The 22,900-nt window shown below is 37.3% G+C and overlaps 3 protein-coding genes across 3 annotated transcripts; 2 read left to right on the top strand and 1 right to left on the bottom strand.

Annotated features, from left to right (window-relative positions):
* Nucleotides 1-2,128: 2,128 nt before the first annotated feature.
* On the bottom strand, nt 2,129-14,991 carry LOC101294066 (chromosome transmission fidelity protein 18 homolog). Its single transcript, XM_004297956.1, has 27 exons — nt 14,523-14,991; nt 14,386-14,447; nt 13,892-14,029; nt 13,493-13,750; nt 12,610-12,696; nt 11,994-12,095; nt 11,845-11,910; nt 11,103-11,213; nt 10,965-11,026; nt 10,444-10,488; nt 9,655-9,728; nt 9,498-9,565; nt 8,697-8,765; nt 8,506-8,606; nt 8,345-8,426; nt 8,181-8,259; nt 8,003-8,090; nt 7,755-7,908; nt 6,448-6,636; nt 6,304-6,363; nt 5,462-5,775; nt 5,039-5,141; nt 4,346-4,395; nt 3,537-3,564; nt 3,335-3,440; nt 2,352-2,433; nt 2,129-2,231 (listed from the first exon to the last, which is right to left on the bottom strand). Exons 1-27 carry the CDS (start codon nt 14,989-14,991, stop codon nt 2,129-2,131), a joined length of 3,150 nt encoding a protein of 1,049 aa, XP_004298004.1.
* A 429-nt stretch (nt 14,992-15,420) lies between these two features.
* Nucleotides 15,421-17,718, top strand: LOC101294931 (putative vesicle-associated membrane protein 726-like). Its single transcript, XM_004296599.1, has 5 exons — nt 15,421-15,765; nt 16,458-16,599; nt 16,693-16,813; nt 17,138-17,200; nt 17,307-17,718. Exons 1-5 carry the CDS (start codon nt 15,576-15,578, stop codon nt 17,457-17,459), a joined length of 669 nt encoding a protein of 222 aa, XP_004296647.1. The 5' UTR covers nt 15,421-15,575; the 3' UTR covers nt 17,460-17,718.
* A 1,255-nt stretch (nt 17,719-18,973) lies between these two features.
* On the top strand, nt 18,974-22,547 carry LOC101292296 (3-ketoacyl-CoA thiolase 2, peroxisomal-like). Its single transcript, XM_004296590.1, has 14 exons — nt 18,974-19,086; nt 19,160-19,236; nt 19,305-19,389; nt 19,454-19,580; nt 19,656-19,754; nt 19,843-19,910; nt 20,019-20,126; nt 20,214-20,291; nt 20,388-20,517; nt 20,624-20,720; nt 21,209-21,332; nt 21,419-21,527; nt 21,971-22,054; nt 22,145-22,547. Exons 1-14 carry the CDS (start codon nt 19,006-19,008, stop codon nt 22,252-22,254), a joined length of 1,377 nt encoding a protein of 458 aa, XP_004296638.1. The 5' UTR covers nt 18,974-19,005; the 3' UTR covers nt 22,255-22,547.
* The last annotated feature ends 353 nt before the right edge of the window (nt 22,548-22,900 follow it).

Here is a 22,900-nt window from a genome sequence, read left to right as displayed (position 1 = left end):
CACCATGCAACCTAAAAAATCAAGTATAAAATGATTAAAATCAAGTATTCTAATATTACGGGACGGGACATGATTTTTCGGGATAGTCCTGATCCCGTCCCATCCCGTCCCGTTTCAACATTACCATAACGAGACGGGACGGGACGAGATTGTCATTTTCAAAACTTATCTCGTCCCATCCCGCTAACTTTCAGGACGAGACCGGTACAAGATTGGGATTCCGGTACTAAGTGCCCAGCCCTAATAACAAGAATCAACAAGAGCACTGCAAACTTAGATGCATAATGCAGCTGGATGAAACAAAAATGAAATCAAATTATTGAAATGGACATAATATAGTTGAAATACTGACTGAAGCTAGGACGTAATGCTTAAATAATTTCATCGTCATCTCTAGATACAGCGAAAACCCAGACCCTGACTAGAATTCCAAACTCCAGCAGAAGAATGAAGAGGTCACCAATGATCAGAAATGGACTCTCCCCGGCATTGAAGTCATAGACAAGCCAAAGCACAACATCAGCCACACAAATGATTGATTTTACCATACTCAGTGTCCTAATACTAACATCCACATAGGAAATAGCATGGTTGCATGAAATAGCACCAAGAGAGGCAAAATTGCCACACCATTTGTATAGACATACTAGTGTCGTTAAAAAAATCACGAAGATCATCACTTCCTCCCAATGTTTAAAAAAAAAACACGCCTGAGGCGCGTCTTGAATCTTGAAAGGCGCTAGGCGCTAGCAAAAAAGAGTCAGCCTTGACAGCAAAGCGTAGAGGCGTTGCACAAAGCGTTGAAGGCGTGAAAAACATGTTCTGAGGCGCTGAAAGCGAACGCCTAGAAAATTTTGAATTTTTTTTTTAAAGTTGTAGTTTGATTCGAAAAAAGATTAATTACATTTTACCCCTCGAACTATGATGCTCCTTTCATATTGATACCTAACTATAAAAAACTTACATTTTCATACCTCAAGTTTCAATCCGTTAGTATTTTGATACCTTGCCCATTAATGCCGTTAAAATTTGCTAAAGTTTAGGGGCATTTTTGTCAATTTAGTATCTTTGTAATTAAAATTAAAACTTCTACATTAAAATTGTTATTTGAATTAGGTCTTTCATTAAAATTGTTCAAACTAGAGAACACCCCTTTTCATCAACACACACCCACACCCCAACCAATTGTTATTGACTTCTAATTTATTAAGTTAATTTAGCTTTGGAATTTTATTATATTTTGTTTAACATATATGTAATTTTAATATACACAGACAGGATGAAATCTAATTTTTATCAACAATAATATATGTTTTAAGAAATTATAGTATATTCTATTTCATGTTTTGTTGAAATAAAATTGTTAAGTAAAATATCAAAAACAATAAATATACTAAAGTGACAAAAATGCCATTAAAATCTAACGGTGTTAGTAAACAAGGTATTAAAATGCTAACCTGAGGTATGAAAATGCAAGTTTTTATAATTAGGTATGAAAATGAAAGTAGCATTATAGTTTGGGGTTTGTTTTGTAATTAATCCTTCAAAAAAAGAACATGATAAGTTGAGGAGGCAGAGTTGGAAGTTGAAGTAATCAAAATTGATGAGGAGCGGGAGGATTAAGACAAAGCTCCTTGAATTAGAAGAGGAGAAAGATTCTTAAGCCCTCTAGGTTAAAGGAGAAGAAGATGAACATGAAGAACATGTTTGAAAATTATTTATTATGAAACAAATAAATACGATTCTGTTGGGGTGGGGGTCTTTCTCAAGAAGATGAAGTAGAACTAGGATTCTAGTTGAGGTCGGACTATGATAAAATTCATTTTATATAAACTTGAAAATAAAAACAGAAGAAAGGTGTAGACTAAGTCTATCAAAATATCTAAAAAATAGGGTAAGTTGATCAAAACATGTTAGTGAATAATTTATTTTGTATGGTACAATGTTTTATAGTTATAGTGTATATAAAAGTTTTTATTTGTAAGTCTTACGTTTTACGCCTCAAGGCAAGCGCCTTATTGAGGCTCTCCTTGGAATGTCTCGGCTACGCCTTAACTTTTTAAAACATTGCTTATTCCATATAAGGGCCACATGTATTGGCTTAAATGCTGCCCAAGACTTATTCAATTCAGTCCTGGACCCAATTCTCAATTGGGCTCAAACACTGAGCAGAGAAACTGACGAGATGGAATAAATTGGATGCAACCTGAGTACCATCGGGTCTCATGCATCTGTAAGCAAACAGACACAAAACTCCTGGACTCACTGATCAATTGGACCAGTTAACAGCTTGGGCCTACTGAGGGGCATGCCAACCCGCTTACTGGGCTACTACTAAACCCTAGAGTGACCTGTCTCTTGCAGATAGATCAACGTGACTATTTGTGATGATTCCCACAGACGGTGCCAATTGTTTCTGCACAAACTCATAGGCTACATAGAAACACGATAGAACATAAACATACACACAAGGACACAACATTTATAGTGGTTCACCATGTCATCGAATGACATGACTACATCCACTTGAATCTACTATCATAAGGCTTCAATGCCTTTGGTGTTACAAGTGTGGAGTTGAGATGAGATCAGATGGAATGAGAGGTCCTTTCTATATATGAGAAGTCTTCCTTTTATATATAAGGAAGGTTCCCTCACATATCATATTTCCAACGTGGGATTAATTACACATATCTCTTATCATGGTGTCTTCTTGTGCAACAAGGTGAGCACCTTCCCAATGTGGTATTGATGATCCGTCACTATGACAAGGTAGCCCAGATGTCGGTCTACCGGATGTATGTCAGAGGCGGGGCCCGCCATGGCCCAAGGACAGTCTACAAGATCGTTGCTTATGCTTGACGGTATAAAGAATATATCGTATCTACAAGTTTCTTGACTCGTCTATGAGCGGAGAATGTAGTTCCTTACTACCGACATGTAGTTCCTTATTACTGACTACACATACGTTGTTGTTGATTGTCCTTAATGTTGGCTATGGCTTCTGCCGCTGAGGATGACATGTTTTTTCGTTAGGGTACCGGTTTTGAAAACAATTCCAAACTTGCACTATTTACTTATACTAGAAATGTTGCGCTCGTGCTGCAGCGGCATTTTTAGCACTGCAAGTGCTGTTTTTTTGTTTCTTAAAGAACAATTTAGAAGGCAATTATCTTCAATAATCTCCGTGGCATATTGCACTTTTTAATTGATAAAATCTAGCCGTAAAAATATCAACCTGTCCAACTCAACTAGATAGAATCAATGTTAGAATGGACAAGGTTCTGGAGTTGATCTGGCTGCGAGCTGTCAAGAAACAGCTAATGACATGCACATTCAGTAGCTTGGACTCGGGGTGTGACAACAGTGTGGTAATTCACAATATCAAGTTCATTATTGCTGTTCTGCAGATCAAGTTTGTCAACATCATTGCTACACATCTGCAAAAGTACAAAGTACAAAGATGAGGTTACTTGATATAGTACCAAAGCGGTATTGTCCTTGCTACTGAATTATAGATAGCAAAGAGCACAAACCTTACTGTTGTATACATCATAATTATCCCTATAACACAAATTGCATCCCCATCATCAAAACAAAATACCTAACGTGAGATATGTTTCCCTAAAATGTGTTGCATGATATTTGAGCTAAAACAAACATGGCAACAACACTTAATTGATACGCTTGAATTTAACATGATAGAGGACTCTGTTGCTACTACAAAGAGCCTGACTTTTAGCAATTCAATTCATAAAAATAAAAATTACTATATATCAGAATAGTGATCACTCAATTTGATTGTGGTGGACTCAATCCTCACTGCTCCCACTCAATTTAAAAATACAGCAGCAATGGGATATCAAAACCAATAGGATACACACAATAACTAATGAACATTTATATATGGAAAACAACAACAATGATGAAGAAGTAACCCTTTTGATAACCTCAATAACAGAGTTTGTTTGAGAGTTATTATTTACTATGACATGAACATACAATTAGATACCTGGCCCAAGGTAATCTGATCGACCTGTCTCAACTCCAGGGCTTCATATAGACCTTTATAAATGAAACAGTCGAATATCACATATAAAGGCTTATAACCAGCATCAAGTAACACATATAGTTCCTACAGAAGCACCTTGTATTTCTACAATTATGCTACAGAAACACTATTGCATTTGCTATCTGCAAAACCCAATTGCTAATCAATCAATCAAGAAGAAGATGAATGCTCTGAAATGAACTTAAGGAACCCAACAGTAAATTTACGAAAGCTATACTCTGATCAAGCAAATACGAATGGGCCTAGATACTCAGATTGAGCCTAGATCATTACGTCAGAAATTCCCGAACACGAACGGGCCTTTTTACTGCATTTGTAAAGCCCTGAAATGAATAGAACATGAAACAGAAAAAAATCAACAGCCATACAAAAATCAATAGCCAGCATTTTAAGTTTCTTTAACACTAACACCAACTTGTTAAAAGTTCAATTCCCTAGTTGGAAAGGACAAAGATATTTTGTTTCTGTTTTCAGTTTTTCTTCAAAGCTGTTAGTGGAAGCTAAAAAGGAAATGAGTGTCGATATGCATGTTGAGTACTTTCGAACACATGAAGATAAAGATCATACAGTCATGTGGTAAAGATGGAAAAACCATGAATGCCACTTAATTAAAGTGGAAAAAGAAAGTTCTATGGTTTTGTTAAACAGAAACTCGCTCAAGAAGCAGAAAGACAAATAGTTAGTGATGTCCTTAATTCCCCAAACTATGTAGACACAACTAGAATTGCATCTGATAAGAACATTTTCCCCATTGTATGTAACTGCTAAATGCGATATTGTCCTTGCATAATGATCTTCCTCCAAAGAAAATTGCAGCAAAGCCATTTAGTGTAGCAAAATTTGAAGAACAACAACCAATTAATATGTAACCTTACGAGCATACAAATGTGAAATGTATGAACGTTAAAATATGCAAAACATGAATTAACCGTTGAAGAAATTTAAGAACTATGTATGACTACGCACCTCGTTAAATTTAAAGACCAAAGGACGTGAATCTCTCACAGAAGTTGCTTCCTTCCGCACAGCGTCAGCAGTATTCTGAGAACCTTTACCAAGCTTTCTAAACCTGTTTTCAAGGATACAAGAGGAGATGAGACCAAGAAGACTAACATACTTTGGTTACTACGCACCATGACATTCTGAGAGACCCATGTTCCTGGTTTTTTACACGAGATCTAGAAAACACCCTCTTCTCAAAAACAAGTCATGGTCATAAATTTTTAACCACATTATCCTCGGATAAAGCAGCAGTTTATTACTTTTGAGGGAAATAAGTGAAAGTGAAGAAAGAAAGAGGTAGAATACTAGTGGACGTACTGGAGCCAGTGGTGATCATAAGAGAAAGAGATACCAAGAAGCACATAGGTATAGAATAATATATATTACCTATCAAAGAAACTAGAGGAACCACTAGATGACTTTCTCATACATCCAGAAGAGTCTAATTTTGTGATCGCTGGGTTACTCCCGGTGCCCCCCAAGTTGGGTAAAACACCAGATGTGCTGGGATTTGATTGTGTCCTATTCGACATGCTTTCTGACTTTCCATTGTTCGTAGCAGATGCACCTAAATGATCAGCTCTACTAGACTGTAGTTTCCTAGTTTCTAGCCCTAAAGAAGCATCATTTTCCTTCTTGTATCCACCTGTCAACTGTTCAGATCTCCCAATGCTTGCTTGCACAATCCTTTGCTTTTCAACCTGACACGAAAGGTTTAAGTGAACGAAGGAAGCTACTATCAAGTGCAGTGACTTTCAGGAACAAAACTTTGCATATAAAAAAGAAAACAAAAAAAATCTTTTAGAATTACACAACAAAAAAAAAACAAAAACAAAAAAAATAATGACATGTTTAATTGTTTTAGCAATGCCTTCTTTAAAATGGAAAATTTTCTTCATATTGTTTTAAGGAGATAGGGAGATGTTAATTATAATTGAAAGTGTTCTGCTAATAAACGGAAACTAATAACGCCTAATAAATTAACTTAGGAAAGTAGATATCACGTATAAGAAATTGCATTCTAAATTATTTTTATCCTCCAAATGTAAACAGAATTGGAGGAGATTTCAGTAATTCCCATGCCTGGAATTGTCCTCACATTGGTAACAAAATTCATCAATTTGGCTGACTTAGTCTATTTCTGGTGATTAAACATTAACAAACATTACGTTTTTTTTTTTTGTGAAGAGTTAAATACATTACTAAACTTCAAAAACTTCATCACTCACCTCGTGCGCCAACATCTGTTTCATAGTTGAAGCAAGTACATGATGTCCAGATCTGTAGCCCTATTAGATTGGAAGAAACTTATAATTAGTAAGAATCATAAGATGAAGTAAAACAAATCCTACAACCACAACCAAAACTTAAACCTGGAAGTTAATGAAGCTATTAATGGGGGGATCAAAAGATAGCTCTGACACATCAGCTGCTTGATATCCGAGATTGCCAGGCAAAGCATCAGATTTGATTCTTCTATGTGTTATAGAATAGGAGACCATCGTGCCAACTAACTGAGCCAAATCATTCTTCTCCTTCTCTGAGAGTAAGTGCAATGCGGCCTGTGAAAGATACCAGACTATATCATAAATAATAACAATGACCAGGAGCACAATATTTCATTACTTCATTATATAAAACAAACAGGCATGCATATCGATCGAGAAAGACAGCAGAAAATGGCAACAATCTATGGATGTACCCCAAGAGAATAAAGCTATAGCAGCAATATGCCTTTCTCATAATAGATCTGTATGATTCTCAAAGCTATGATAGTTGAAAATTTTGGGATCGGGCCTAGGTCAATCCCGGCCTTTCCCGGCCCATGCCCAGCCCTAGTTGAAAACCCAACAAGAAACAAATGTAATTCACACTTCCAGTCAACTATTATAAACTTGGGGTCTTGACGATTATGCAAATAATCAAAATACAATAAAAATTTGTAAGAGAGAAAGAGAGAGATGAAAGTTAAAACCAAGGGTAACACAGTGGATGCGATGATGCAGCTAATCCCTATTTTTCGCTTTTTTAGTTTTGGCTTATGTTGCATTAACAATAGAGGGAATTAAAGAGTAATAAAAATAATAAAAACGAAATCATCATCTAAGTTACCAACAAATAATCTACCACATTGTGAAAAAGTGAATTTGATCAGGTGCAGATACACAAGAGATTCTAGTCACATTAATCTGTGGACAGAATAAGATTATGACAAACTCTAGCAGCATGTCCTTCAATAATAACATCAATTTAGTTAAAAGAGGAAAAATTTGGTGATATGTTCTATGGTACATTCATTGGCACATAAATAATAGAGAGTACATTACTGAAAAATAAAAAAAGCATAAAAACGTGAGATAAAGAACTACAATAAATTTTGTCAAAGACTTTTGAACGATCTCAATTCTCAAAAAAACTGACAGTTAGATCACATGAGCAAAACAAACAACAAGCAAGACAGAAACTGAGAACCTCTTGAACTGCAGACATGACTAGTGAAAAATGTAACTGCTATATCTATGACATATAACATACAACTATAATATAGAATCAGTTATACTGAAATATGAAACTGCAACCGATCTCCCACAAGTTTATTTTATTTTATTTTATTTTAAATTCTTATATTAAAAATAAAAATAAAAATAAAGAAAAGGTAGCAGAAATGCATGTAACTTACCAGCCTTAAAGATGGGGGTGATAGGATGTGTAACAGCAATGAAATTGAGTCTTCTACAAAGGACTTAATTGACAAATGCCTTGAAATAGATGGTGGAATTGTGTTGTACCAAGACCTCAAACTGTCCACTTTTTCCATTAACATTGTCCGGTACCTGAATTTATGCAAGGGATTCAAATTGGTATGAAACTCTGAGTTTTTATGTTTTATATTTATAATTCTTGAAAACATAGCAGCCTCGGATATACCTATAATACGATTTTGGCCACTCAATATTTGGTCTCTGCACTTGGGCTACTAAACGATGTACAATGATGGCAATAACAGGCTGATAAGCTGCAGAAAAGAAAAGAAGGGAACAAGTCAAAGAATATATTACTGAACATATTTTCAACAGAGATAGAATAGATTACGAAAATTCTTTACCATAAAGGGTCATGTGTTGCGTACGCATAATATATTTGTTCATAAGGTCGGAGACACCAAGACTATTCAAGCATTTGACCTTTGGGAAAGAGAGATATTATAGAGTCAAATGTCAAGTTTTAGCACATCTAAAGTAATCCATATAGTCAAATCAGGTAGCTTACAGTCTTTTGCATAACTGGATCATGATAAGGGAGATGCAAAATGTTTTCATGAAGACCATCCACAATCAAATCATAGTCACCACTGCAAATTCATTGCGCAGGTAAGGTGGAAGTTTGATTTTTTGAAATCAGGCATAATATTGCTGGAACTTACAACATACCGGTGAGAAATGAGAGAATACAAAGAGTCGAATTCATTTGACATTGTTCCACAACCGGTATCTGTTCTTTGCTGCCTCTTTGGTTTTCTCTTTTGGAAGATCTAAAAAGAAAGCATCATCCTCAAACATAAGATTACACAAATAATGGATAAAACAGTTCAGAATCAAATATGCGAACTTGTGTATGTTACCTCTTTCCAGACATCAAACACACCTACTGACATATCCTTTCGACCAACCACTTGAGAGCCAATATCCAACTAAGTAAAAGATGAGAAAATTAAGCTCGTGTAAATTGTCAAGTCACTCCACTTTCAAATATGAAAATAAAGCAGTGGTTGACTCTGACTGATACCCCTACAATTTCAAAAACCTCCCCATTTCAATAGGACGAGAATACTTTAGATATTCTTCTCACAGTGGATTGATTTAAACCTCATGCAGAACTCCTGAACCATTATTAATGAGATGGCAGTTCAGGAAATTCAAAATACTACAAAGAGACAGTTCAGATCTTGTATCATGAGAGATGGTTATTTATGTGCTCCAAAACCTTAACAGATGGTTTTGCAAATATTTGATACCCACAACCCTCAAGCAGTGACTCCATAAAAATAAATACTGGTGAGCTAAATTGATAAAGAAGGCCACTTTGTTTTTCTTGAGGACTTCCAGGGGGTATTTCAAAGAAAACACAAGAACCATCTTCAAGCTGATGCAGCCCGTTCTGGTTAAACATGGTGGGCCCCTATTCTACTATAAAAATGGACTTCCTATCTACAGATTATACAACAGCAAAACCAAATTTTCTGCTCTATTTATCATGCTTGCCTCTCTCATAGTTTGCCTTACCAAACAACAAAACCACCCTAGATAATATTGTAGAGCTTAGCAATTTATTAAAGATAACATAACAGCCAATCATGAATCTGTTAGCATGCAGTTTTCCTTAGTATATAGCCTGCAACAGCAAGACCATATAAAACTCTTACAGCGTTGAGTGCTTCCTTCCTCTTGTTCAGGAACTGAAGAGTGTTCAAGCATGAACGTATATCACATTCTGTAACATAAACACTGGTGTGAAATTTGGAAGAAGACAAAGGTTGAATAGAATGGTGTCAACTCCTGATAAAGGAAGACATAAATCACCTGTATGCTCTGCAAGTACAGTAAGTGCAATGGAACTTGTTTTCATTCCTTCCTTGTTACATATATATTTAAGCCTGTAATAGACAATTAACAAAATTTGAGACCACTCTATGATAGGAGCAAAGAAAACTCATGAAAGCAGTTAAAATGGATCCAGATACTTGAGAGTGCCCTTGATTCAGTGCAATAAACAAGTGCAGTACATACAACTAAAAGGCATTGTTTTGGGACAAGGTACATCAACTAGCCTACTAGCTAAACCAAAACATAGGGAATGAACACTGTGATGTGCTATACAAGCTAATGGTAAAATACCTTTCTACATAAAGAAGGTGATACACTAATACCAAAACATATCCTAATTATTTCATAATTTGATTTTGAATTTCTCTTTAGGTACATGAACAAGAGCCATTTCCACAAAAACTATTTGTATGCTAAATTACGCTGTTAGTCTTGTACCTAAGGCCATTTTTCACTTTCATCCCCATGAAAACCAATTTGGCACAATTTTAGTACTCCAGTTGGTTAACTTTGCACTTCAGACAGAGATCCAACGTGGCTCTGACATGGCAGGGGAAATATACCAAACCACCAAAAATATGACATAATTAACTATTTGGAGCCACGTGGATAACTTTTGCAAGTTGCAAATTACAGAATTAAACTAGTCAAAAGCGAAACCAAGGGTACAAAAGTATATCATGGCATTATATCCAACTCATGTGTCAAACATCTAAAGTTATATGACAATGGACCTAATAAAGCATTGTCTGTCAGCAAAGGTACCTGCTCACCACTCGATTGACTGTTGGTTGAACAAATACATGAACCCTGTAAAAGAGCAAGTAATGTTGTCAAGCTAATAATTCTTCAAGAACTCCACATTAATACGAATAATTTATGTATGTTTGTTATGGCCTCATCGGGCACAAAGTAAAACTAACTGTACTTGGTGATATTGCTATTAAAATGGAAATGAGAGAAAAAAAAAAGGCGCAAGCAATGTTGGTTGAACAAAAACATGAACCCTGTAAAAGAGCAAGTAATGTTTATAAGCTTTTAAGTCTTCAACAGGTCAACCTCAATACAAATATACAATTATTAATGTTTGTTGTGGCCTCATGGGACCAATTTAATACTAGTTGTACTTGTTGTACTAATTTAATCCTAAACAAGTCTACGTAGCATTATGATTACAATCCTCACTTTCTTAAGAGGTAGAAGAAAGTTCACATTATGCTTTCACAATAGAGATAAAACATATTTACAATGATATATTAACCGAGCGATAGGTGAGGAAGACTTACTTCGCTATCTGACGTAACGGTCTCAATGAAGGTGTGTATAGGTCATTACATATGCAAATTATCTACAACAGAAAACTCAACATCTTATGATATCCTGCAGCAAAAGTTGATCACTCCTTAAATGATATTATAACTTACTGGTCTAGTCAACACTGCAGATTTCCGCCCCTTTTTTGAAGATGCCTTTCCTGATGTCTGTTCTCTATCAACCTTTTCCTTCTCCATATCAGACTTCTTATCAGCAGAAACCTGTGTGCACAACAGATTATAAAAATAAATCATACGATTAAGACCTAATGAGATATTATTTTTATCCACCTTACAAAAACTTAATTTAGCAAGCAGTAACAGAAGTACAGCAACCAGCACTGTAGCCCCATCTATCCATCGTCAAATTTACAGATTATGGAAATCATGCCGAATAAAAAAAAAAACTTAAATGTAGACATATATAAGCAATTAAATGAGCACACAAATCATATGACAATGTATGTTAATCCTAAGTTTGAGACTGTCCCAACTCAACCAATTCTTGAAGGATTTAAAAAGTCAACCTCAAGTTTGAGCAGCCCAAAACAAATGGAATTTTATGATCTTAATATGACTCCTGGCACCGTTGATCAATCAATAAAAAGCCTATTCATTACCAAGGAAATTTATGTATTATAATCCATTTAATTGATGGTTATACTTCAACATTACTAATGTTTCTTATGTAATAGATATTTACTTTTTCAACTCTTAAGATGTGATGAATAAACCAACTTACAAGTACTCTATGAGTTACCCTAAGCCACCAACCTATACACACGTGTCAGATGGGAAACTATATATGTGAATATGATAAAAACATAGTAATATTTACATCCAAGTCAATTACCATTTTTAGAATAACTTCAACTGCACCTTTTCCATCACCAAGTGCCCCATCTATTTCGTCAATCACCTAGAAGAGATGCAGAGATGCAGTTAATTATTGTGATGCACACACAATAAAAAATTTAAGCAGAAAAAATGAAAATAACCAACCAAACACTTTGGCCTCGAGTTGGCTGAGACTGAGTTCATTTGAACAACATCAAGAATTTTAGCTCCAATAGTTGATGATGATCGTTCATCACTAGCATTCACCTACAAAGCATCAAATCCTTAGTAAGTCTCTTTTCAATTAAACTTGCCACAGTACAAAAGCCTAATATGATTGTTTCTTTCTAAAAAAGGGAAGTGAATACAAAGTGAACCATAGGCATTCCCAAAAGAAGTGATAGAATCATCTCTTAGCAAGAATCAGTGGTATATGCTTACCCATATGGAGATAAATAATCTCCCTATTGGTACGGAAGGATGACATTGTTGAAGTGCTTAATATACAGACAGTGCCACACCAAACATACATGCCCTCTCTCTCTCTCTCTCTCTCTCTATATATATATATATATATGTATCAAAGGAAAGAAATGAAGGGAGTCAGCTAAAATAACTACAAAGACACAAACAAATTTGAAATGTGTGCAAAGCATTGAGGAAAATGATAACAAGTAAGACATCAAATGATACCGAATTACCTTTTGTTAGAGAAAAATTCAAGATATGGCCATTAATTACTCTATTTTAAGTGTTTTCTGGTATGAAGTACGTAATATACCTCCACCACTCGGTATCCACAATGCTTTGCAGCTACATGTGCGAGTGTAGTCTTTCCAAGCCCTGGTGGGCCACATAGTAGAAGGATCTGCAGTGATCATGAAAACTATGTTAGTGAAACCCGCCTCTCCAAATGAAAGAAAAGGAAATGTGATGATATTGGGAAAGCTGTAAATATTAAGAAGCAAAACTGAAAATTTGAATTCACCGAGTGGACATGAAAATAACTGTCCCTTTTGCAACTGTGATGTATTGAGAAACACATACTTTAAATGACATATCCTTTTAAAACTCCCAAACTAAGCATGGCAGCCCAATCAAATGATAATGCCTTTCTGGTTGAGACGGAAATGCCCATAGTAGCATAAAGTTAATCTAAGAGTTAGTCCTGTGTAGCACAGATACAGCTACAAACACGGCACAAAACCTTACTATCCAATAACACATTATGGCTTCCGTTATCATCACTAAAGCTAATTGTTATAAAGTCTTTTGAGGAAGAGAGAATTATATATTGCATATAGGCCTTCTAGAGCTTTAACTCCCATAGAAGGTTAACAAAATCCATTGCAGTAGAAGAAAGTATCTTCTCATGCTATATCTTGATAGCTAGACTCAGGACTTAACCCTGTTACATAGTTTGATTTCACTTAGTATTGTCTAACTTGAGCTCCTTTAGTACTAATAAATGTAAATTGATATATATGTATATATCTAGTTTTAACTTAGTGGTGTCTAGTCTGTCTTTATAGCTAACCTCATGAAATGATTTCACAAGTGCCTGAAGTAATATAGCTCCATTTAAAAAGGCATAAAATGCATCAAGCATTTTCATCATGACAAAAAAGAATGATGTCTGAACATTATCAGACCAAATGCATCACCTTGTGTTCTGGCGGACCAGTAGACCGGGACTTGTTTGACAAATCTTGAACGCTTTTCGAATTAGTATTTTCATGATTCATTGCATTGACATGCACGTGCTTAAATTTTTCATTATTCCATCTACATCCTCTGTTACTTCTTGGAAACTTTGACTCGGGAAGTTTGTGTCGTTTTAAAGCAGACATAACCTCATCTGTTGTGCTCCTAATCTCTGATCCAAAAACACAGGAATCCCATTGTTTTAGCCAAAGCAGGACCTGCAATGGGAAAACCAAATAATTTCAGTTAATTATGAGCGGCAGATAACATTTAGGGATGAAAATGGTACATAAAAACATATATGCCTTGCTTTAACTTCAACCTGAATTACGGAAAGCACATTACTAGAAATGGAATACCTCACGATTTGTCTGTTCATCGCTGAGAAGCTCAGTAAATGAGTGTGGAGCATATTTATCCACCCAAAGTCGTTCATGCACAACTGGTGTTTCGGGAAGAATTACATCACTTTGATCTCTAGAACTGGCTTGCAAGGCCTTCAACATGGAGAAAACAAGTTATTTGTTTAAGAAGGAAATTCCTTCCTAGTACTAGTCTGTGTTCAGTGTCTCATCTTTTATAGCATATCATGAATATCTTTCACTAATGGGTAAGGTAAAAGTTAATATGCAAACAAAATGGTAAGAGAAAACTTGGTATCTCATGGGGCACATCAGAGAAAACTAAAGAAACACATTATAGGAGACAATCAGCTTGCTTTAGTACCAGTATGTGCTACTATACTGATGATAGGTATGCCATTATATAAGTCCATTTCATACGATACATGCTCGTATGTGCTACTTTGAGCTTTGGTTTAATATGAAGAGTCATATTCATCATAAAGCATTACCTTTGTAAACGCGTCTTGCTCTATTCTTTGCATTAGAACATGAATCGGTTCCGAAATGAGACCTGCAAAATATCACACTGGACTCTAATCAAACTGTAACACCGCATCGCAAGAAATGAAGCGAAATTCGGATATACCTGCAGCAGATTGAGATCGTCCTCTATGTAGAGGCTGTTCCATCTCCACCCTAGAAATCTTGGCATAAACCCTGTCGCCCAAACCCGGCGCCGTCACAGGAATGAAATCGCCGTCGATCTCCGAGGCATACCTAGACACGAGCTTCTCCGGAGCGCTTGTTTTTTCAACAATAATAGGATCGCTCTGGTGCGGCGGCGGCGGCGGCGAGTAACGAAGCCAGTCCTCATCTTCGATCCTGCTCCGTTGTGGAGCAGGAGCTTCGGCAGCTTCGTCTACTGGTCGCAAACGCTTCTGGCCGTTGATTTGGGTCTCGGTAGACGGTGGCGATCTGGGAGCCGTGGGAAGTTGGTCTTGTTCTTGTTCTGGATAGGGTTCCGGCGGTTCGTGCTCCTCCGTGCAATCTTGTTCGTAGAGGCGATAGTTGGCTTCGAGCAATTCAAGTTCGTCCATGTTCATCTCCATCTCCATTGATGTGTTTCGCCAAAGTCAAGTCTGAGAGATAAGGAATTTGGGGAATTAGGGATTTAGATGTATAATTGGCGGGAAGATCAAGTGAAATGGCGGCAAATGAGCTACTACAATTCCCTTATTGCCCTCAGATCAACTCCACAACTTACAATTCCCTTATTGCCCTCGAGAAGAGAAGAGAGTCCAAGTGAAAGAGGGAGAGAGTCAGAGAAGGGATCGAGGGGCCAAGCTTGAAGCATATTAAAAGAGAGAGAGGTCCTATTTTTACCAGAATGTGAATGCTGCAACATTCGTTGCGGGGCTCTCCGCCTCCTCTCATTTTCTTTTTCTTTTTTCTTTTTCTTTTTAATTTAATTTGTTCACGAGAGCAAACTGGAATTTCAAAACACCCGCGCCAGGTTTTTAATTAATAATTTGTTTAGGAGTTAATAAAAGAGAGAGAAAAGAAAAGTATAAAGCTGTTTGTTTTGTGTGAGCGTAAAACAAGCATTTCTTGATCCCATCGAATACTACCTCTGAATGTCCGTAGAAGGAAGAAGAGAAAAGCAAGAATTGAGAATTGTGTGCGAAAGGGAGGGTGATCGATGGGGCAACAATCGTTGATCTATAGCTTCGTGGCAAGGGGCACTGTGATTCTGGCCGAGTACACCGAGTTCACCGGCAATTTCACAAGCATCGCTTCTCAATGCCTCCAGAAGCTTCCTGCCTCCAACAACAAGTTCACCTACAATTGCGACGGCCACACCTTCAATTACCTCGTCGAAAACGGCTTCAGTATGTATCTCTTCTTCTTCTTCTCTTCCAATTTCCACATCCATCGGGGTATGATCTGCGTAGATCGATTTCATCCTTTCCTGCTCTTGATCCATGTTCTACCAGCTTTTTGTTTTTTTTGCTTTTTGGTTTTTGTAAGAATAATATTTTCATGATGTTTGGTTTATTATGCCCTTTTACAATCCTTTGATAATCAGTAATTGAGATACAAAGGAGAAACATGCTGAAGTTCGATGATTAGAATTCTAGAATGTCAGTCTACCGGTTTTGACCCGTGTTCTGAAATGTAGCTTTTAGGTGTCTAGCTAGGTATCGCTGAACTGCTGCCATACCAATCATTGAAATGGTTAAACATTGAAGCCATGGTACCATGTATGGCCAATATTTGTCATATTGGGGAAGAGATTAACATTACTTATCGGCATATTATATCTGTTCTTGGCTCCATGGTTTATGTCTATGGCATTATTTATTCTGTGTGCGTTGCTTTGTGGGTGATTTTCTGAGTATAGCATTTGGTTAATAAAATCAATCGTATTCCATGTTAGATAAGTAATTTGAGCATCTGATTTGATTGACACCATTTACATTTCTTCTCTTTGATCAGTTGAATCTTCAAACCTTTTGGTTAGTTGATAACCCCATACACCATATAGTGACATGGTTGAAATTCTCTGTGTCGTATTCTACAGCCTACTGTGTAGTTGCAGCTGAATCTGCAGGTAGGCAAGTTCCCATTGCCTATCTGGAAAGAATCAAGGATGATTTCAACAAAAGATATGCTGGTGGAAAAGCTGGGACTGCAACAGCCAATGGCTTGAACAGAGAGTTTGGGTATTTTGTTTAGGCACTCGTTTTCATGACGAAGATTATTGTGCAACAATTGGTTTTCCATTAATATGCTCAACTTTGATGTGGATGTTTTAGACCCAAGCTGAAGGAGCACATGAAGTACTGTGTGGAGCATCCTGAAGAGATCAACAAGCTTGCAAAAGTGAAGGCTCAGGTTTCTGAGGTCAAGGGTGTTATGATGGAAAATATTGAGAAGGTAGAAAGAGCCGCTGTAGTTTGAGTACTCCTGTAGTTTTGTCCTATTTTAAAATTAGACATTTAGAGTGGGTGTGTAAGTAATTTGGGGGTTGACTACTGATCAAGTTACAACGTTACAACCTTATTGTGCATGCTCCTGTCAAATTAGTAATAGGCTTTCCAAAGTGGTTTTTGAGCTCTGGGCGATCCTCTTTCTGTCTACCTGTGTTATATCTCTCACTAATTTTCTTTATACTACTAGGGCTGCCATCTATATATTAGTTGTTTTCTGTGACTAATTTTGTTTCCTTATGTTGCTAATGATTCATCTATGAGGCTGCAGGTTCTTGACCGTGGTGAGAAGATTGAGCTGTTGGTGGATAAAACTGATAATCTCCGCTCCCAGGTCAGTACTGTCAACTGTGAATGGAATGCAGGAGACCCTGCCCCCCATAATTTCATGGTTTTGGAGTGTTGATGTGGTGCTGTAATGCTGTGTGTGTGTGTTGTAGGCTCAAGATTTCAAGCAGCAAGGAACAAAAATGAGAAGGAAGATGTGGTTTCAGAATATGAAGATGAAGTTGATTGTTGCGGGGATTGTTGTTGCCTTGGGCCTCATCTTATTTTTGTCTATCTGCGGTGGTTTCAAGTGTGTTCAAAAATAAATTGCTTGGGAATGTTGCTGGATGGTGTCATGCTGCATTTGAAGTCTGAAATTCATGGCAAGCGGTTTTGTATTTTGAATTTGGTTGTATAGCTGTATTACTTTTTTACTTCTAGGTATTAGATAAACCCCCCTAATATATGAAGTTGGTTCATGTAATGGAGCCTTAGGTTAAGATCTAATGGAAGAGATGATGACTGTAAATCAGCATCTCATTCTGAAATGCTCTGAAATTCAAATTTTATCCCCTTTGCTTCTTCAACTGGTTTCTACTTTCTTATTTTTTGGATTTAGGGTTTGGAAGGACAGAAATTGGTGCATTGTTTGATGCCCTTTTCATCTGCCAATTTTTTCAATGCAGGACCACATAGTTATACGACTTCAAACATTCAAACAAAATCAGTATGATGGAATCAAATTCGGTTAGCGTCTAATGTATACAAGTCGCTTCATAAGTTGTCATTAGAATCATCCAAGAAGTCCAAAATAGATTGGAAAGCTGATCCGTTTTGCAATACAGTAAACATAGAAATGTCAAGAACAAGGAAGTACACCCTCTAAATATATGATACTCGGTTAGATCGATGTTCTACAACTCTAAACTAGAAAATTAAGCTTACACACACAGAAGTGATCGAGGGGTTAAATCATATATAGGAACAAAGTACGAACATTTAGTGAAGAACCAATATAACTTGTAATGTAAATATGAACATGAGATATGCCCCAAAGATTATTGTAAACGTTTGACTGAAACATAAACATAGGGCTTTTAAGATCATCAGGGTTGAATTGCATATTATCAGGATCGTCGAAGTACTAGTCAATTCGCCTATCCGGTAATTCCATCTAGGCATTCATTTTTTTCATTTTTTTAAAGTAAACATAAACATAGGGCTTTTAAGATCATCAGAATTAAATTGCATATCATCAGGATTATCAAAACACTCGTCGATTCGCCTTTAATTCCATCTAAACATTCATAGTCAGAAACACATGTATTTTATATTAGAAAAATACCTAAATGCCTAAAAATAGCTAAAACAATGCTTAATCCAATCTAATGAAAAAAGTTTTCCATAAGGAGAAATAGCATTTTGTTTGGGGAGAAATAGGCCAAGAATACGAGTCTATTTATTTCATTGTCCAAGAAGGATATGAGTTTTTATCTGTCATCTCTATCTTCTATCAACCCATAATGGCACGCATCCCCAATCTTTCCACACAGTGCGTACACGTCCCTGCAACGCGCGTGTCTCCCATCCTTGTCAGTTTTACAGTTACGTCAAGCAATACGTGCTCTTACTAATAATGTCACTAATGTGCTCTAACGGAAGAGAAGGTCGAATCGAAGAGGATAACGGAAGAAAGTGAAAGCACGCGCGGATAGAGAGAGAGAGATGAGACATTTTAGAGAAACGTACAGATCTAACAAACCGCCCTCAGCTCTCTCTCCCTCTTGCTATATAAACAAACAACCCCGCACATTATTTTGCTTTGCTTTGTCTTAGCGCTCCTTTCATTTCCTTCTTTCAATTATCAAGAATATGGAGAAAGCGATCAACAGGCAGAAGGTTCTCCTCGACCATCTCCGACCTTCTTCTTCTTCCGACGACTCTTCTCTCTCCGTAAGCCTCTTTCTCTTTCCTGATTCTAGTTCAGCTACCTACCTTTGATTGATTGATTCCCGAATTGCTTTAGGCGTCGGTATGTGCGGCGGGGGATAGCGCTGCCTATGCTAGGAATCATGTCTTTGGGGACGATGTCGTCATCGTTGCGTAAGTATACTTACTTGTTCCCCAAATCCCAATTCTCCTCGATTCTGATTCTCATCACTACTTTGCAGAGCTTATCGCACTCCACTCTGCAAGGCTAAGCGTGGCGGCTTCAAGGATACTTACGCTGATGATCTCCTCGCACCTGTCCTCAAGGTGCTTCTTCTTCTGCCCTTCTTTCCTTCATTTCCGTGTCAAATCACTAATCCAATTGCTGCAGGCCGTGGTTGAGAAAACCAATCTCAATCCCAAGGAAGTTGGGGATATTGTTGTCGGTACCGTCTTGGCCCCAGGATCTCAGAGAGCTAGCGAATGCAGGATGGCTGCTTTCTATGCTGGCTTCCCTGGTATGCGCGCGCTATTTTCTACATGATCTTTCAATATCTGGTGGCTTTGACTCATTCCATGTCTGTCATTTGCAGAGACTGTGCCGGTTAGAACTGTGAACAGACAATGTTCGTCTGGCCTCCAAGCAGTTGCTGATGTTGCTGCTGCCATTAGAGCAGGGTTTTATGATATTGGTCAGTGTTTTGTACTAGTTTTTATTCGTCTCGGGATTCTATGGAGCGCGGCCTAGCTTTAATGTTTTATTTGGATTGTTTCATGTAGGCATTGGTGCTGGTTTGGAATCCATGACTGCAAACCCAATGGCATGGGAAGGGGATGTTAATCCTAAAGTACTCTCCTTTCTCTCTCATTTTTATTTGCGTGTGTAGACATGTAGGCACTCTTTTCCAAGTGAATTCTTTGATAAGCATTCTAACATGAATTTGCATTGTGTTCAGGTAAAGATCTTTGAACAAGCCCAGAATTGCCTTCTTCCTATGGGAATCACCTCAGAAAATGTTGCTCATCGTTTTGGTGTTTCAAGGCAGGAGCAAGATCAGGCTGCAGTAAGTTGATAAATCTGTTAGCCTGCTATTATACCCTTGTTTGCTTGCTATTGTTTACTTATTTAATTTTTTGTTGAATATTGGTAGGTTGACTCTCATAGAAAGGCAGCTGCTGCTACTGCTGCTGGTAGATTTAAAGATGAAATCATCCCTGTGGCAACCAAGGTAATGCGCAATTCCACTTCAGTTTTTGCAGATAATGTTTGAATGCATCTGTGATGTGGTCTTTATTGAAATTCTGAATTCACTGGATACAAATAGATTGTTGATCCAAAATCTGGTGATGAGAAACCTGTTACAATCTCTGTTGATGATGGGATTCGAAACACAACATTGGCGGACCTAGCAAAACTGAAGCCTGTGTTTAAGAAAGATGGGACCACCACTGCTGGTAATCTTCTGACCGAGAATGCACAATTAAAGCTAGACAAGTAAAATATAGGATTCGCCCTGTAAAATCTGGTTTTTATTATTTTCATTCGGTGCATTCCTTTCAGGTAATTCTAGTCAAGTTAGTGATGGTGCTGGAGCTGTTCTCTTGATGAAGAGAAGTGTTGCCGACCAAAAAGGATTGCCGATTCTTGGTGTTTTCAGGTATGCTTTTCTATCATGCCACGCTTCTAAGTCACAGGAGCGGTTTGATTCATTAGGGAGGGAGGGGGCAGTCTTTGTTGTGTAATCTAGCATGCATACTCATAAGTATATTACTTGGTCTTCAATATCCAATAACTTCTTATTTCTTTACTTCTATGAGCATATGTTATTATTAGAAGTTTATGTCACTACCTGTATCTTTTCTGTAGCTTTGAAACACGGTATTCGAAGCCACATTTTCCCTGATAAAATCAACATGGCAGAGAGTAATTACTTTATATTTCAGGTCAATGTACTTTGTGGCAGAACCTGCTTTTCTCCATTCAAAATCTTACCATCTCAAAATTTTCTTATTGACATGGGATCTATGTTTCGTCTAAATTTACAGAACTACAATTCAGTATCGTAGTTGTTGGAGAGTGATATTTTCTCATGTATGGTGATGTTATCATCTGGTGTCTCACTGTTTTTGGTTCTCGGTTGGGCAGGAGTTTTGTTGCTGTTGGTGTGGATCCTGCCATCATGGGTGTTGGCCCAGCTGCTGCAATTCCAGTTGCAGTCAAGGCAGCTGGTTTAGAGCTTGATGATATTGACCTTTTTGAGATAAATGAGGTATTTATTTATTAAATTATGGTCGAACGTCTACTTCTGCTTTCATGCCACGCGAGTGTAGATTGACAGAGAAAATGCAACTGTAGGCTTTTGCATCCCAATTCGTGTATTGCCGTAACAAGCTGGGACTTGATCCAGAAAAAATCAATGTTAACGGAGGTGCAATGGCCATTGGCCATCCACTTGGTGCAACTGGTATGTTTATAATATTCTATTCAGCAGCAACAATGCTGCACCATAGTTACAATCTTCAAGTAACTTGATCTTTCGGTGGTTAAATATTGAGCAATATTCAATATAGTTTGGCAATGCATCCATGTGTTATCGGGCAATTGCATTCTGATGACTGAATAAGCTTCCTGCATGCTGGAATGTTACATCTTGTATGTACCTGTTAATTTTCAATTTTCTGGGTTTGATCTTGATTTTTTTTGGAAATGCACACTGGTTCTTTAGCGTGTATCCGTTCGTTGTTGGGAATTTGCTCTTCTTTGTAATAGCATAGAGACTTGGGGGTTGGGATTAAATTGTTTGGGTTATATCACTTGTCTCAGCATTTGCAGTAAGATATGTTTACAGATTTCATCACTACAGTTCCAAGTAAATGTTGTCTGAAGGACCTGATTTATCCCTTATAGGTGCCCGTTGTGTTGCCACTCTTTTGCATGAGATGAAGCGTCGTGGTAAAGACTGCCGCTATGGAGTGATCTCAATGTGCATAGGTTCGGTCTCCCTCTCTCTTGTGTATAAAAATATTGATAATACTCAAACCATTGCAAATGTGAATTATGGATCTTATAATGCAAATACAGGCACAGGGATGGGTGCAGCTGCCGTTTTTGAAAGAGGAGACCGGACCGATGAACTCTGCAATGCTCGCAAGGTCGATTCGCTCAACTTCTTATCCAAGGATGCTCGATAGAAGAGAATGGTTAGCGACGGGGAGCTATTCCAATCAATAATGTTTGGTGGAGTCTGAGAATCATAGTGAAGCACTGGAATAACGACGCTTAGTTTTTTGTTGGGTACTATAATCACGGTGGTCATTCTGACCTTGTTTATTGGGATGGAATACACGTGGTTGGTTTGTTCTCCCAGACTTCCCACTATAGGACTTCATCTCAATATCATCCTGTTTGCGCCACTAAAGCAGTGCCTAAAACTGTTATTGGTATACCTGTTTTCTAGTTATTCAAGCCCAGCCCACCTTATATATCTCTGCATTGAAATGATATGGACATGATTTGACTGTCCTTAATCTTCATTGTTGATGTCCATGTATGGGATGCCACTACTACCATACTTATAATTTGTTTGAGCTCCCACTGAACACGTCCGTTTTCCATATAAATCTGGTGACTATCTTTGGGTTCTTCCTGGTTTACATAGATTTCAATGAGAAAAGAAGTACCACTCACCAGCAAAAGCGCATATTTTTGGAGACTGAAGATGCATGTCCGTAAGACTTGCTATTAGGAGTTTAGGACATCTAAATATGCTAATATACTTCCTTTTGTTTTAAATTATTAAATTAAATATATAACTCGTACAAAAAATAAGAATAGACA

The sequence above is a fragment of the Fragaria vesca genome, linkage group LG4, assembly GCF_000184155.1.
Source record: "Fragaria vesca subsp. vesca linkage group LG4, FraVesHawaii_1.0, whole genome shotgun sequence".
Taxonomy (NCBI): domain Eukaryota; kingdom Viridiplantae; phylum Streptophyta; class Magnoliopsida; order Rosales; family Rosaceae; genus Fragaria; species Fragaria vesca.
This window is presented reverse-complemented; position numbering and strand designations above follow the sequence as displayed.